General features: G+C 32.8%; 1 protein-coding gene across 9 annotated transcripts in view; it reads left to right on the top strand.

Annotated features, from left to right (window-relative positions):
* LOC128218016 (serine/threonine-protein kinase WNK1-like) overlaps positions 1–17,545 on the top strand; it is a 70,308-nt gene that overhangs the window by 31,552 nt on the left and 21,211 nt on the right. For 5 of the 9 annotated variants that reach the window (XM_052925514.1, XM_052925513.1, XM_052925520.1 and 2 more), the window contains 8 exons: positions 4,180–4,314; positions 5,674–5,691; positions 8,255–8,345; positions 8,671–8,742; positions 10,436–10,618; positions 10,915–11,635; positions 11,888–11,919; positions 13,925–13,978. In XM_052925514.1, the coding sequence (XP_052781474.1) occupies positions 4,180–4,314; positions 5,674–5,691; positions 8,255–8,345; positions 8,671–8,742; positions 10,436–10,618; positions 10,915–11,635; positions 11,888–11,919; positions 13,925–13,978 (1,306 nt within the window). The remainder of the gene's footprint in view (positions 1–4,179; positions 4,315–5,673; positions 5,692–8,254; positions 8,346–8,670; positions 8,743–10,435; positions 10,619–10,914; positions 11,636–11,887; positions 11,920–13,924; positions 13,979–17,545) is intronic. The other 4 variants (XM_052925516.1, XM_052925522.1, XM_052925517.1 and 1 more) reach the window with 2 other exon arrangements.

Here is a 17,545-nt window from a genome sequence, read left to right as displayed (position 1 = left end):
GTAGTGAAACAAATTACGCCTATTGATTAGCAAAACTCGTTGCAATATTATTGTTTATTCTGCTATATAAACAATTACATTGCCGTTGACAGTTGCAGACAAAATATAAACATATTATTGTAAGACTTGCATTATAAGCAAAATATTCTCCAAATCCATAACATCAAGACCATGGCCCATGTTTACAAATGTCTAGACTCCGACTCAAAAAAGAAGCAATTTTAAAATGAAAAAATAACACTTCAATATTGCATTTTTATACAAAATATTTTGAAAAACAAGAGTTAATATATATATCAATTTTCACTATCAGTACTTTAAAAGAAAAAATTAACAATGAAATTAAAATGTTCAGTTTTGAGCTTCTTAACCCAGATATAAGACAGTTAATTATTAGCCCTCAGACTATGAATACGAACAGTCTCAAGTCTAAGTCAAGACTCAGAAATGCGCTATTTATAAGATTGCATAGAATCATCTTTATTCAATTTGTTTTTCAATAATAAATGTGAATAATTGTTCAATTGAGAATAGTGATCAAATTAATCAAAACTAAGCTAGGAGGAAGTTACAGTGAAATAAAGGTTTGCAAATATTGCCATTTGGGTCTGAGTTCATTACAGTCTGAACTCAGACCTGAGACTTTTAGTAATTCAAAGCCCTTACCACCTTAAATCTATTAAATCTAATCGCACTGTTACGATTTTGCAGAGGAGTAATTTTATGGTCGGTTCTTTGAATTATTTCCTGAACATTTTATAAATGGTTCAAGACTTCTGAATATATGGTAGTGTGAAATTATTTTGTCAGACAGCCATATTGATGTGTAAGAGACTAAGTTAACTTGAAGGAATTATGTTTTTAGAATTACCATATTTTTTTGTATGGAATTTAGAAACTCTTCAAGAAATATCAATTGTTAATGTCTATTATCCAAATTTTGTATTTTGATCTGTGCGTATTTGAGTAGGATGCTTATAATAACCATCAAAAGTTCTCTTTACCATGAAATTTAATACCAATGTTTTGTAATGGTTGGGAGTATAAATTTTAGCTACTGTACCATTCTGTCTAATAGTTGTTAAATTACATGATAATTTCTGCAACACGTCATTTTATGTTTAAAATTATCATGACAAATTGTGGTCTCAAGATAAAATGTTAATAAATTAATTTACACATGAAACCGGTAATCATAAATAGAACATGCAATCATAAAACATGTAAGATAATGTGCAGCTTTTTTCTGTGCTGTTATGATATCAGTTACAATTTAGGGAAATATTCTGTTTATTATGGCTTGGATCATATAATAATATTTCATTATTGAAGTGCACGTTTACACTGCCCTTGTGGACCAAATTCCACCAGTGCCACTCTTTATCATATGCTAAAATTTTCCTCTTTCCTTTCAACATAATTTGATTTAGTAGTTTTTCATCTGGTTTTGATTTTTAAAAGAAAAGACTTGCATTTATATATTAAAGATTATGGAAAGTTTAAGACCAAAAAACAACAACATGCTAGTCAAGCCTGCATTGTTTAATTTAAAAAGTTTAATATGCAACCCAGCTTTAACACTGATCAAGCTAAATAAATGAAAGATAAAGAATAATAATATACTTTATTGCATGCTTTTGGATGATTTATAGAGATTTGTCAATGGGATAGAAATGATATTTCACTGTTTCTCACTGAAAGAACATTTTGATGTTTTTCACTGTTATGAAATTTTAGCCTGCTCTCAATTCCAAATAAAATGTCATGGTGCACTGACTGAGACACAATTTTAACTACATCATTTCTGAAATGGTGTTACTTTCACACTCAATTTGGCACCCTTAAATAGCAACATTCAAATATAATTTTATATTCATTTTAGACGTATAATAATAAGGAAAACTTGTTCTTTCTGTATAAAATCACCATTATATATATCCCCTAGTGAACACCAAAAGTAAATATTACGCCATTCATGAAAGACAGCTTTTAATGATCACTCAGTGAAATATTTTATGACCATACACTGAAATAAACAATTATCCTCTGTAGTTTTTTTTCACCATCCCTGACTGATCTTGCTGAGGCCAAAAGAATCTAAACCAAACCAACATATATTAGAGTACTCGATGTAAAAAAAAACAACCTTAAATATGAAATGGGCAAATTTTAAGATGTTCAATAAAAAAGCTCATTTTTTAGGAAGTTATCAAAACAAATCCACACTACATACAGCAAGATAAGTTTAGGGTCGGATGAAAAAAATATGGTCAGTTGGGCTTGTGGTAACAAACAATTTCCTTCTTTACGTATAACAATGGGTGCAAACAGAAATGCTGATATAGACAAAATAGTTATTTGATATCAATAAAGTATGTACTGGTAGCTGAGGAGATGATAGATGAAAGATAACTGTATTTGTCATCCCTATCTTAGTCGCTTTGATCTGAAACATTAAAGCATCATTGATATTTATATACTGTTGAATGCTATAATTTAGTGAAACGCTTTTTTTGTGAGTGTCTGTTCGTTCAAATTTTGCAAGTTAAAATTTGTGACACCAATATTCAATCATATAAGCATAACATTAAATGTAATATTTTGATTGTTTTTGTTTTTTAATAATTTGAGACTATCTATTTCTGAAAAATTGCAATAAAAATTCACCTGTGGCAAATTTTAATCAATTTACAGTAGATAAAAATTAAATGCGGGTAATTCTGGTTCATACAGTCCAAATATTAATTAGGGCTTTTTATCTTAATGAATATGATATTGGTTGATATCATGTTCGAATTTAGATTAACATTTATTTTAGATTGTCGATTTCATCTGAAAACGTGTCCAAAATCTAAATTGACATTTTTAGGTTCCGGTACGGTCCGGTCCGTGTGAACATTTGTAGAGCTTAGTCATAATTCAGATACAAGAGGTTTTATGCATTAGCCATTATAATTTTTAAGGAAATTTTATTATCCTTGTTGTTTTCTTCCTTTTGAAACGAGCTTTATGTACTTTACCAAATCAGACGAAAAATCTGTATCCTGATACTGTATTGTAACAAGATTAAATTAAACACTTTAATCTTTAATCTGTTATTCTGTATGTATTATAGTTGATTCGGCAATTACTTAGCAGTGTAATAACCCTTAATTTTTGGTAAAATATTGAATAAGCTTTGGAAATTGTCCTTAGACAAATATTGTGTTTGAGGCCAGAATATTATATAATTAAATAGACACTAAACCGTTGCTGATTCTAGTCCTTTTCTCATTTTGAATAAGGCTTGGGTTTCAACATTTTGAGATGGTACTCAATAGTATTGCCATTATCTTCCTGATATGAAAGCAGAGCAAATGTAAACTACACCGGGAAGCTACAATGGATGTCTAGTCTCTGTGTATGTTGATCACATATATATTTTGTTAATTCAGGGATTTCCCTGGCACAGAAAACCCAGCTCAAATGTCTTTTTAGGGAGTCCAATTTCCATCTTACTGTGCATTTTTGGACTTCAAGACAAAAATTTTGTTGAAAATTAACTACATATTGGGACCCAATAGAATTCCAAGAAAACTTGTCCCTCCCTGACACACTCGCACGCACACACTTGTCAACCGTGAAGGTCCCCTAGCTGAACATTCCAAGGGAAAACCCTCTTTCACTGATCTGTTTTCAAACAATATAGTAAATTTATTCTCATTACCTTGAATTCATTGAAAATGTAACACTTAACATTATGACACTGTTGAGCGGGGATGATAAAGTTAACTCAGGTACCTAAGAAGATTATATGAACACTGTCAGAACTGATCCTGGTATTATTGATGAAACACCTCCCATTGGTACACATGTTCAAAATAATTAAGGCATGTATGTGTAGAAATTCTTATCCCTGTGTTATACTCATTTGAAACTTAGTACATATGTACAAAATTCATTATGCTTAGAAATGTGTATGTAATGTATGTCATCATTGTGGTCAAAATAATAATATATTTGCCAATTGATAAACAGATTACAAAACACAACAGTCGATGGATTGAAGCGCCATAAATTGCCTTTGTAGTCTTTGTTATATAATAAACATATGCATCCCAAATATTATTTTATTTTAGTATTCTTCGTCTTTAAATGTTATGAATGTATATAGAAAGATGTTTAATTTCTATGTTCCAGGTACAGCGTACGCGAACTGCTGCAGAACGACTTCTTCCTTGAGGACACAGGGCTACGTGTGGAACTTGCCGGACAAGACGAGGACGAACAGAAAAATAACGTCATACAACTCCGACTGCGTGTCGTTGACCCCAAGTAAGCACCGTCTCATTCTTGAAGGAGTTTTTGGGGTGTTTGTTCTTTACAAGTGTATTTAATTTCTCTTAGAAGACATTTTTAGTCTTTTCCATAATATGAATTCATGAATTTCCAATTTTCATAAAATAATGATTGATAAGTAGCCCCATTGTTTGTCTGAGGAATGGAATTATTAAGTTTTAGTGATATATTTTGAAAGATATGGATGAACTCCCTCTAAGATTTAAACACCCCGAAGGCATCTAAAACTTGCCTAAGCTTCAACACAGCACAATTATGATATTTAGGTAGTTAGAATAGTTTTGCATGTAATTCATAGTTTATATAACTAATATATGCACCTGTATGGAAATGGGCCAAAAATAAGGATACTGTACTGTTAGATGTTTAGATTAAGCTGTTGAATAAATACTTTTTATGCAAGATCAATTATAAAAATCTTTCCCCAATTTCTCAGAACTTCTTAAGTTATAACAGGATAAGCTCACTCTTTTTCTAAGGGTATATTTGTGTTATATTAACATTCTTAAAGGGACTCCCTCATGTTTTTGGACTGAAAATTAATTTATGCCAGTAATGCAAATGAAAACACTTATTTAATCATTATTTTATTCTGTGATATTGAAATTGCAGAAATAAATGATTTTGGTTTAAGTCCAGTGTGAACCCACGCCGGTAAAGTCAAGAATAAAAAACCCGACGCTTGATCACTAGGCCACCAGATGTGATGGATATTTTTACTTTTTCATAATACATTGATAATATTGTGTTATAATGTCAATCAACCAATCATGCAACAATGACTCGCTCATAGCTGTTATTTACCCTAATGAAAATTGTGGTCTTCAAAGACAATATTAAAGTACATACCAATTTTTTTGAAGCGTTCCAGGTTTTTTGTATCTTTTTTGTAAGTTTTAACACCCCTAATGATTTTCCACACTTTATTTTGTCATACAAAATAAAAGTGCATTTTACAAGACATGAGCAAGTATCTTGAAGATTTTTTTAACTTTTATTATAAAGGAAATTATCTTTATAAATATCATGATAAACAAATTCTAATTTATTAAAATCAAGACTGAGTAAGTCATTTAGCTGAATGGAATAAGCTTCTTAACCTGTTACACTTAAGTATTTTCCAGAAATTGGGGCCATAGCATTGGTCAAGTCTGTCATCAAGAGTGTGGTCTTACCTAAAGTAAATTCAATCAATTTAGCTGTTGAAAAATTTACAATTTAAAATCACCCTCAAACATTAACCTTCTCGGCAAAAATACAGTTAGGCAAGAAATGCTATTATCGTAGTATATTTAATGTATGTTATTCTTTTTTATGTTAACTTTCTAATTTCAGGTTAAGAAAAGACAGCAGGTTAACAAGTTATATATTTGTTTTAATATTCAGGAAAATTATGAATAACTTAAGAATTAACATAATTTATAAATGCCTAAAGCTTGTCTGATCTAAACTTCAAGTAAAAACATGACAAACTGTTGTCATTTCTTGATTGTCGTAATCATAACGTATGAAATGTGGTTACAAGCCCCACAAATGTGGGTGACTATTTAAATCAGACAAGCGTTCATCATTGGCTGATTTTGCTCCTGTTCTGATCTCATTTTAAGCATGTCTAATTTTCATAGAAAAAGTCAGTGGTATTGTGAAAGCGTCAGTGTTTGCGTGCATTTTGTTCAACCTTGGACTTACATAAAATACATGTTCTAGATATTCAAATGAAACTTGGTACTCATGTTGCCGAAGACAATTAGCACAGATAGAGTAGACCCCACATTCTTGCTTCAGTAGTTGTCATTTTATGTTCATGTTTAACTGAAAATTTAATTAGAACAACAAACATTGGCATTCACTCCACGGCACTCTAGTTAGCTCATTTGTTTCTTTATTAATTTAGATATTGTTGTTGTCTTTTGTTGTCACATCACTGGCGTGCAACTTGACCCTAGGCCAAAGTTTTTAATTATTGAAAATAACCCACTGAAACTTAGTACACATGCTACCTGAATTAGTGACAATATGTACATGTGTAGCATTTCCCAAAACACTGGCTTTTCTAAACTTATAACTGTCCCCCCTTAAATTTCTCATGAGATGTTTGTATAAAATTGTACAACTCATCGCATTCTGCCCAACAGGATTTGCGCAAGTTTGACACTACATTTTTTTTGGCTGCTAGAGACAACTTTTTTCATGGACTTATGCAACATTTTATTCTTGTTTTCATTATTTTTAGCTTGCTAGAGGATAGAATCCATTTTTATCTTATTTTTCCTAGCTTTATAGCAAAACCAAGTAATCTTGGATATTCCGAAAGCGTTACATAAAATTATGCTAACAACAGCTGCTATTATATAACTTTGCAAATATAATTGATAAACTAGATGTATGCATACTAGGCAGTTTTCTAATGTTATCATCTTTTTTTATGGAATTGTGAACAGTCTTATTGACCATTACCTCACCGATATTAACTATTAAGCATTAATTATTAATGAAATTAATTAATATAAACATAATATAAATAGTTAAATAGGATTTAAGTAGAATCTTCTATTTGAAGATATTTTACTTATATTGCATTAATTTTACTCTTTCAATTGTAGTAAAAACTTTTTATTCAGTTGTTTTGGATTGCTCATAAGCACTTTATGTGCAAAAGACTATTGATCTTATTACATATTTAGGATCCATTGTTTAAAACCTTTCGGATTAAATAAGCAAGAATTTAACAATTTGTCCACAGTGTTTAATGAAAATGATCTTGACCAATCATATTGCTTACATATAACAAGCTTATTTGTATTTATGTATAATAATCTCTTATGATGTCACAATTATTATTGTGATGTCACGATTTTCAAAAAGGTATCTCCACTCACATGTTTAATGGTATCACCCATATCACTAGCTCTTTCCCATGTTGTCTGATGTTAAAGATTCAATGAACTTCTATGATGTGGTGTTTTGCAGAGATGTAGATTATTCTATACAAAATATTTCAATCACACATGACTTTTTAGGTGCAGTCTTTCCAAAATTGTTAAAAAATCTACCAGTTCTGCATGCAAACTTGCCTGATCAATGTTTTACCTGTCTGAAGCCAAATGAACTATTATACTAGCAAACACCATTGTTGTTTTGAGGTGAAATGATTAATACACATATAGGGGCTGTCTTATTAACGCACTTGCAACAAAATATCGTACAAAAATCAGTTCTGCTAAGGAAGTGCCGGAAATCGGATTAGGTTTTCAACTTTGAATTTTAAATAAACATAATATAATACATTCCAGTTGAAATATTTGTTTCGAAATATATCTTGAATGAACCAAGAATAAGTTATTGAAAATTTGATTTTATGATATGTCTGTAGATAAGATTGCCCCTTAGAACTTAGACCTTCACCTTCGACAAGACTGCCCTGGGAGTTGTTTCAGTAAAGATCGAAAGGCTTAAGATTGTAAAATTCTAGTTGTTACCCCATTATTGGCGTAACTTGCCTTTTAATAAAAAGAACATTTATCATATAGATTCTGCAGGTGTACCTGAGCACTCTTAAGTATGGTAATGTTTACGACTAAGGTATCTTATTGAAATAGGCATGTGGAGGCCAGTTCAATAAAGGATTATAGTCACTTCAATTATCTTAAATCTATATGAAGTAACAGTTGGGAATACATCGATGTTTGTTTTCTTAACTTCCTGTCATATTGCATGTTGACAAAAGTTCAATTCAAATACATATGTAGCAAAATAATGAAACTATGGCACTATGATCAGTTTCAATTTACGACTAATGTCACTAAGATCGTGATTGAAACGGCTCTTGGGCTTTAAAATAATCACAGCCTTATTTCACCTCTTTTTTCAACCTTTTTGCTGTGGAGTGATAGACTAACGAAAATAATTTTTACAGAAAGCGGAAAGACAAGCATAAAGAGAATGAAGCCATCCAGTTTGACTTTGATATGGACAATGATGTTCCTGAAAATGTTGCCCAAGAGATGGTAAGATTATGTGATAGATTTGTTAATGTATGTGTCTTAAACCTGTAAATTCGTAATTTGTAATATATGAAATCCAACTCTGTAAGATCATTTTATCTATGATGCATTCAAAATTTCCTGTAATACAAAATTAAACATATTTATTCTGAAGTAGCAACTGTGGTAAAATTTGTGTAAGTAGTTCACTAAGTATATTGATGATGGCTCTATATATGATGACTCGGTCATTTTCACCGATAACCAAAATAGAGGGCACAAAAGTCTTGGCTCTGATTGGCCTTTTTGAAGCAATTATTTCTAAATAAAAAAATGTTTTATATTTCAGGTGAAGTCTGGTTTTCTTCAAGAGGAAGATGTGCGTATAGTTAGCAAACAGATCAAGGACAGAATTAGCCAGGTGAGAATGCATTAAGCATTTGTTTTTGTTCAGAGTATATATATGAGGCTGTAAATTCCTTCCTTACATTTTGCAAATAAATTCAATACATTCTGAAATAGACATTCTTCTCAAGAACAAAGTAGGCCAAATAAAGCCTAGTTTCGAGACTGTTTAAAGACAGCAATAGTTTAAGTACAACACAGTTAATGCCCCCCAGCATTGGTCTAACCAATATTCTATTAGCATGAAGTCACATATATAATCACGTTATGTTCAAATAATCTAAAAGGAACAAAAAACATGAATGTGTACACCATAGGCAATGGTTGAAGTACAGGTGTCACCAGGTTGACTTTAACATAGAGCATGGACTGTGAAATACATTTATGTAGTCAAAGAAAGTACATTGACTTTGTTGACAACTTTTTGCTTTTCACTTTCGAAGTGACTAAATGTACTTTTATCAAGAAGGCTTAAGTAAATGTACTTTAATCAGTTATAAACTATGCTTGAATCTGTTTTAAACATAATGGTGTCATGTTTGTTCATATGTTCATGACAGTGACCATTTAATTATCTTTCAAATTAGCTCTATTAACTTGTTTTATCGGTCATTCACCTTAAGAACTTTGTATTCGCCTAAGAAAATGTAGTATTGTAGTGGTGATTCTCATTCAACAAGTGTAATATTTGAGGTGTGAGAAATGGCTGATGTGTGTTTGTTAACAGGGATGTGATGTGCGGATTTCCACAAATCTAATGGGTCCAGGGACCCCCCCCCCCCCCCTAAAAACAACAACAACAAAAAAACAACAACAATAAACTTTATTTGTTGTTAGTATTGACACTCCAGTTTGCTTCAATTTTGAAGTCAGAAGAGGCTTCTGAAAAGAGCTTCTTGTAAGCCAGTTTTGCTTCTCCGGCAGGGAGCTGCACCCCATTTGACCCGTTGGGGGGCTCAACCCCTCCCAGAACCCATTGCTGAAATGGTGTCAACCCCTCAGCTGCAAGGTCAATCACATCCCTGGTTAGGCAAACTGCTCACCTCCACATCAATGGCCACATCAATGGCAATTAAACACACTTCATATTCCTGCATAAAATAACTGCTCAATGAAATGACAAGCGTAATCTGTAAGTCATGCTATGAGACACATATTTTCTAACCCCAGTGGTAGTAGATATGATGAGATATTATTTGTTGAAGAAAATAATTATATTGGTCAAAATAATTTCAATGAATTTGGGGTTTGAAAACAATTGGCCTCACGCTGAAACTTCTGATAAATTTTCTTACTGTTGAACTATTAGTGAGATTAAATAGTCACTGAAAAACCTTGGAAAAAAAGAAATGCACATGGAATTATTTTTTGGTAACAAGGTCATTCAGTATCCAGGGGGTCGTTTCAATGAAGAACTACATTGAGATCAGTCATTAATTGAATCTTATTGTCATAGTTTAATATTGTTGCTAGTACTTGAGTGAAATTGAATTGGACTTTAGCCAGTATGTAAAAATGAGCATATAAGGAAATAAAAAACAATGTATTGCCATAAATGACGTTTATGTAGATTTAAGATTATTGAGTTACAACAGAAACCCTTTTTGAAAATCGCCCTTGAGCGGTTGTCATCCAATTTCAGTGTTGTATCAATTTTTATGACAAGTTATCCTTGATTTGACCGACGGCTAACATTAATTTGACTATAGTTCTACCATCAGGTGAAGAGGGAGAAAGAGCGCAAGGCTGATGAGAAGAAATTGGAGGAGGAGAGTGTGGCAGCCAGCTCCAGTGCGAGTGACTCCCAGCAAGGTATTCTGGCCCCAGCCCCATCACAGGATGCTTCAAGAGACTCTGGGACACAGTCTAGCGTTCAGCAGACACAGTCACAGGTGGGTTAAATTTCAATGTTTCAAATTCAAGTTTTGGCGGATATATTTGTGGTAGTTGGTTTATTGTCTGCCACCAACCCCCCTCGTCAGATGATACTAGGGACCTTGAGGCTCAGGCTAGTACAGAAATCGAAGGCACAGGTAGGAAAAGTTATCTTCTATATTTGAAGTTTATTATAAAAAAAACACACTATGTATCATTTCAAAGGAATGATTTGGATGGTCATAGCATATGTCAAGAGTTCTTGAAGTAATAATTTCACTTTTATTTTAAGCCACAATATTTCACATTTCAGGCCAGTCAGCAATACCAAGGTCAGGTTGGTCAGGGCGGGATGGTTTACCAGAACCAGACTGGAGGCTACCAGCAAGTCTACCCCTCCCAGCCAGGTCAACAGGGTTCCTTCCAACCCCAGCAGGCTGCAGGGTATCCGAACCAATCATCTGGTCAGCCCCACCAGTCCTATTCTACTCAACAGGTTAATGGCTATCCTAGCCAGTCATCTGGTCAACCCCACCAGTCCTTTTCTACTCAACAGGCTACAGGATATCCAAATCAGTCATCTGGCCAGCCCCAACAGTCATATTCTACCCAACAGGCTTCAGGCTATCCTAATCAACCCTCAGTCCAACCCCAACAGTCATATTCTACTCAACAGGCTACTGGCTACCCGAATCAATCATCTGGTCAACCTCACCAGTCCTATTCCAATCAACAGGCAGCAGGCTATCCAAACCAAGGCTCAGCTCAGCCCCAACAATCATACCAGAATCAGCAGGGGCAGAACTATCCCCAAATGATTCAACAGCAATCACAATATGGACAGACAGGTACATCCTCTCAACAACAGCCACCACCCCAACAGTCTCAAAGCTACCAACAACAACAACAACATGCTGATATGCAAAGCGGAAGTATTCAGCAGATAGGATACACCCAGGGTGGACAGCAGCCCCTGCAGGACGATTCTAAGATGCAGCAACAGCATAGGATGTCTGTGGATGATGGGAAGCCTGGTGAGTTTTGTTGTAGGGTTTGGTTGAATTTTACATGTATTGTTATGAGAGTCAATAGTGCATATAGGTGAAAGATTGTGATTTAAAATGGGTCAAGTTTCATTGCATACTTGATTATATTGAATGTTTTTGTGATATGATCAATGCACATTGTTTTTGTGATATGATCAATCTACATTTCATGAAATGCATGCTTTATTGAACTGAAAGTCAGTTTTTAAAGTTAAATTTTGTTTTTTTTCATGAATACAGAAGGCCAGCCTACAAAAAGTGACCAGCAAACGGTTAGTTTTGAATTAAAATAAATTTACATATTCTGTTTTAAAAAATCATACACGACTTGTTATTCACAGTAGAGTAATATCACGGAAATGTAGAATTATGTATAGAACTGCATCCAATTGTATTAAATTGGTTAACTTTTTGGTTTGGGGCCTCAGCATAGGGTGTTAGTCCAGGCTCGAGCCTTAGACCCGCGGATTGACCAGAAGCTAGGCAAACGCATTCTTCTTCATCAGAGGTTTGATTATGATAAATCTAACCTCTGATTCAATCGCTGCAAAATTGAATGCAAAACTATGAATAGATCATTTTCCTGATCTCATCGTCGACCAATCAAAACAAATTACCATTTGTTCAGGGATTTACCATTAACACACAATGCATTCAAGTACTTAATTTATTAATGGACAAATATTTTGATGAAGTAATAGTTTAAGTGCGAACAAGTCAGTCATCAAATATTGAAATAAAGCTACGAAACATAATATAATCTTAAACAATAAATACAGGATGCACATATTTCACAATTTTATGTTTATAACGCAAGTAGTTTAAAGGTATAATTTATTTTCATCTGTACTATACTTGGGGGTGGGGGAGAGGACACAATAATGTGCGAGTATTCTTCAGGGGTGGAGTTGTGGAGGGTGGTATATTGACATTGACACAATTAATTGTTTACACCCACTAAGGATTCTCAAATATGTATATTTTAATATTTAGAATATCCAATCAATTTCTATTACTTGAAGTACATTAGTTGATGTGAAAAAATAATTATGGGATAATCATTAAATTAAAAGCAATCAAACATATTAACTTATGAAATTCTTTAAAATTGATTAAAACAATAATCTTAAGCACATTCCTGTCAAAGTTCTCTCACATGTCATAAACGGTAGACCAATATTACATAATTTGACCTGCACAGATGACATTTAAAAAAAGTATGTATGGAGGGGCCATAAACCAATATCGTGCATTCCAATATTACCAGTCCAATTCAGTCTGACATAACTTACTAAGCTAAAAAGTTCATTTTAAAATACACCTAATATATAACAATATTTCAGTTTCCCTGCATCTGAATTAATCAGATAATTTGAAATGCATGTGTGTTTAATATTAAATCAAATGAACATTGAAAAAGTATCAAATGAAATCAGGCATATTTTCCTATCAGTATCACAGGAACTTCAAAGATATTTTCTAAATAAATGAGCTACACGGGTTTAAAGTGTGGTATGCGTAGTATCATCACTCTGGTGTTCATGAATGGGAAAAGGTGACCCTGTTGGACACTGGTATCTTTGGGACCTTCCCAACGGTACCTAGATCAGCCCACTGCGGATCCTGATTTGTCATTATTTATCCAAAATTTACTATTAACCCATTTATTTGTTTCTTTATGCCAACTCAGCGCAATATAAACTGTTGACAACCTATTCAAGATTTATACAATTGGATGCAGTACTGAAAATCGTACTGTTAAGAGAACACTCATTGTGTGAATGCTTCAAATCTGCTGACGTAATTCAAGTTGTTTACTTCTGTCTTTCTTGGAAAATCCTTATCCCTGTAATGACATCCATCTTTGAAAGTGCTACAAACCCTTGACATGTCTGCTGAGTTGAAGAAAACCTTGTAATTCTTATAATGATATGATTTAGTATGGCCGGTTATAATTTACATTGAATATCAACTTACAATTATACTATAGTTATTTGGGCCAATTTATAAATGAATGAATAGTCATAAGATCAAGAATTTTGGATCAATATTATGGCATAACACAAACGTAATTGAAAGTTTACTTGCAGATTCAAATAATCTTTACCTTACTATCACATATTTGATTGAAATTTTTACTTGCAAATTCAGATAATATGTGTATATATAAATTAAACATTTATACCATTGCTTTTCAGGGAAACTGATTCAAATACATGCAGTATGGTACAATCATTGATAAGTTGTACTCATTGTTTGTTTTTTTTTAATCATTAGGTTGGAACTGCCAGTCAGATGACAGATCAGCAGCAACAGAATGCCGCCAGACAGGTACGAAATCAATATTGACATTTGCCATAAAATTATATTCTGGAGCCATCTTTTGCCATCATGGAATTCACTTAATCATCCGATGTTGTCACCATGCCATCCAACTTTTAATCATTGTTTGTATTCTTTAATCTTATGCCATCATGAATAATCTTTTGGAAAGGTTCATGTTATGCCATGCCAGCATAATTATTTCGAATATTCCATGCGGTCATGCCATTCCATCATGAATAATATTTTGGGAACATCCCATGCCGTTATATACAATATTAAGAAATGTCCCACTCAATCATAAATTATATTTTGCTACACTTAATTCTGTGGGCCATCATGCCATGTTTTCATAAACGATATTCTGTTACATCCAATTCTGAGGGACATCCTGCCATGTTTTTATAAATGATATTCTGTTACATCCAATTCGGAGGGCCATCATGCCATGTTTTTATAAATGATATTCTGTTACATCTGATTCCCTGGGCCATCATGCCATGTTTTCATAAATGATATTCTGTTACATCCAATTCCATGGGCCATCATGCCATGTTTTCATAAATGATATTCTGGAACATCCCATGCCCTCATGCCATGCCATCATGCTTTGACAGCATGCTATGACATCATGCCATGTTTTCATAAATGATATTTTGGAACATCATGCCATTATGCCATGCCATTGTAAATAATGTTCTGATAATACTTTCTGCCATCATGCATAATCTAGGAGCTTCCCTTTCTTTTATAAATGATACTCTATAAATAAGATTAGATAACATAGCTGAGTTTGATTTAAGGACTTTTTCATAATGTCATATTATTCAATTCTTTAGTCATTCCTTGCCATCAAGATTCTGAAAATAATGTTTTTGCTCCTCCACTGCTAATTTTGATTAATTCTATTCTATTAATTCTATTGTGTCTTCATTAATCTTGATTAAAAATTTTATTCTTCATACTTCTTACCCTAGTTCTTAGCACAGTTGTGTTTTTTTGTTAAGGAATTTAAGAAATGTCTGCTCATTTTTTTATCCCATAATAACATCAATTATTTGTTTTGAACAATTATTTACCCATATTTTTCCTGTAATATATTATAATATCATATTATAACAGATTCATTTAACATAATTAATACCTTGACAGGGCCTCATTTATAAAGCATCTTTTAACGTCATCTCGTGTTACATATCGTGTTAAAGAACCTTCATCGCTTGTCTATAGAGTAGAAGTTCATATGTTTTGTCATGGGAATGATCGTTCATGTGTGTTTAGCTGTTGTCATTTCTGGGTCATTATCATATTTAAAGGCCAAAGAAAAAATATTTTTAGGTTCTCATCCTGATTTTTTTTAAAATAAAACTTCAAAGATTATAATCATATCTGATTTTGAAGGAATCAAATAAAAGTATTGTCATAGCATTGGCATTGTAGTAGTTGTCAGCATCGGTGTCGTAGTCAGCATGCAAAAAATGTTCAAGATATTTAAATGAAACTTGGTATACATGTTGTCAGAGGCAGTAACCCACATATATCTTGGTCAATTACTCTGGCTTTAATTGTTAAAGAGTTATGCCCTTGTTTGACTAAGAAAAAACAACATTATTTTTAGTGGCATAGTATATAATAAGCATATTTATAATTCTTTTCCCAAAATATTGTGAAATGAAAAAGATAAATATGTAGGGCTGTGATCTTTTGGACAGAGGGTGATGAGGATGAGTATTTAGAAATATTTTTTTCTCGCTGGCCTTATTGATTTCATACTAATTATCTACCTAGACTGTTTATATGGTTTTTGCATGTAGGTATCGTTTAAATGGAGATTGAAACATAGCCAGGAAGTTATGTCCAACTAACAGTGCCTTTCAAGAGAAAAGCAATTTCCTATGTTGTTGAATTAATGATTCTACTAAAGTACATTTCTGAAAGCAGTGTGTCAACATACATAAAGCCCATATTACTTTTTGCCTCTTTCAAAATATTGTCATCGACTGATTGTTTTAGTCTGACATTATCTAATATGACCAAAAGCAGTTGGATGTTTTAAAGATATGCTCCCAAATGTTGTATGTAAACAGTACCAGGATGTGTATACTTAATACGCAATAAAACATTTTTCCTAAATAACCCGTTTTCTCAACCTTGACCTAGCCTGGTGTTTTGTCACCATGTCACAGTTATACAACATTTTTTTATTCGGCCTTATCTCTATCAGATGTTTTTATTAACATAAAAAAGTTAGCTGTCCTCATAAATTATGAATTAACTTCTACCATTTTGTCAGACTGAAACCACAAACATGTTACATTTAATTTTGAATGCATTTTTTTTATTGCAAATTACCATGAACTGTGCATTTTAATACATGATAGGCTATTATTAGATGATTAAGTGGAGTGACAATCCTTTATTTGCATAATTGAACATACCTGCTTAAAACTGATTTAGTTTTACTGTCAAATGACCCCAAATACTACATCTTAAATCTATGGGTTTATATTTAAGGTATCTGACCCACATTTGTTAAAGTCCTGACACTTTTGTCAATTTAGATGCCTCAGGCGACGCCAACATATCTTGGGAGTCTTTTGAAAGCGTTCCATTTGCAGAAAAAGAATGTTAAAAAGTTGTAATGAATATATAATTGTAATATATCCACAAGCTTCTCTAGCCATGAAAGAATGGAAAATCTGTCATTTCACGGGCGATTTCAGCTGAGATGAATGGCAAATTTATAAACTGATGTACCTTTATGTATAATGTACTTTAGGTCATTTATTTAACATATAAGTAGTAAGGAAGTAAAAACCTGTCAAATGATACCATACTTGTGTGGGTTCATCAGGCTTTGAATCATGAATGGAGCCAACAGAAAAATTTAACTCATTTGTCAGTCAAATTCCTTAATGAAGCTATTATAATATGACCTTAAATGTGGGTAGGATACCTTAAATAAGCTCTATCAAATACTGGGGGACCCCCATTTTGAAACGAAAATGTCAAAAACAGAGTGTCTAGTCTAGCACATAATAACAAGATGTCATCTATTGCAAAAAATATATAGCACTCCTTTCTAATCTGTCTGTATCTCAAAATATACAAAAGCTAGATAATACATGCTGACTTGTCTAGCTTTAGCTGGCATAGGAATAGCTCCATTTCTCTTCTATTAAAGCTAGTCAATTTTTTATCTTACATATTTCAATTAGTTATTGCTGCTCAAAAGTTATAATGGAGGATTGTTTATTAGAATATCATATATAAGTCTGAGTAGAGAAATTGCCTTTTTTTGTTTAAGTTAGTGTCATGGCTTTTGGCAAAGCATACAGGTTAAATTATTTGTCATAGCAAAAACACAAACAACAAGAGCTAGTCCTCAGCCCTTGCATTTTTCTGTCCAAAATTATTTACTGGGGCTTTAATTATATTTTTGGTTTAGCATAAATGATAAGTCATATTTTCCATTCCCAGAAAAATTATTGGGGCGTCAGTCATATTTCCTTGTCTGGCTTAAATTATGGAGACTTATTACATATTTTCTATCCCAGGAAAACATCATTGGGGCTT

This window comes from Mya arenaria, chromosome 14, assembly GCF_026914265.1.
Source record: "Mya arenaria isolate MELC-2E11 chromosome 14, ASM2691426v1".
Classification (NCBI taxonomy): domain Eukaryota; kingdom Metazoa; phylum Mollusca; class Bivalvia; order Myida; family Myidae; genus Mya; species Mya arenaria.
The sequence above is the reverse complement of the archived record's forward strand: the minus strand, read 5'-3'. Positions and strand labels throughout refer to the sequence as shown.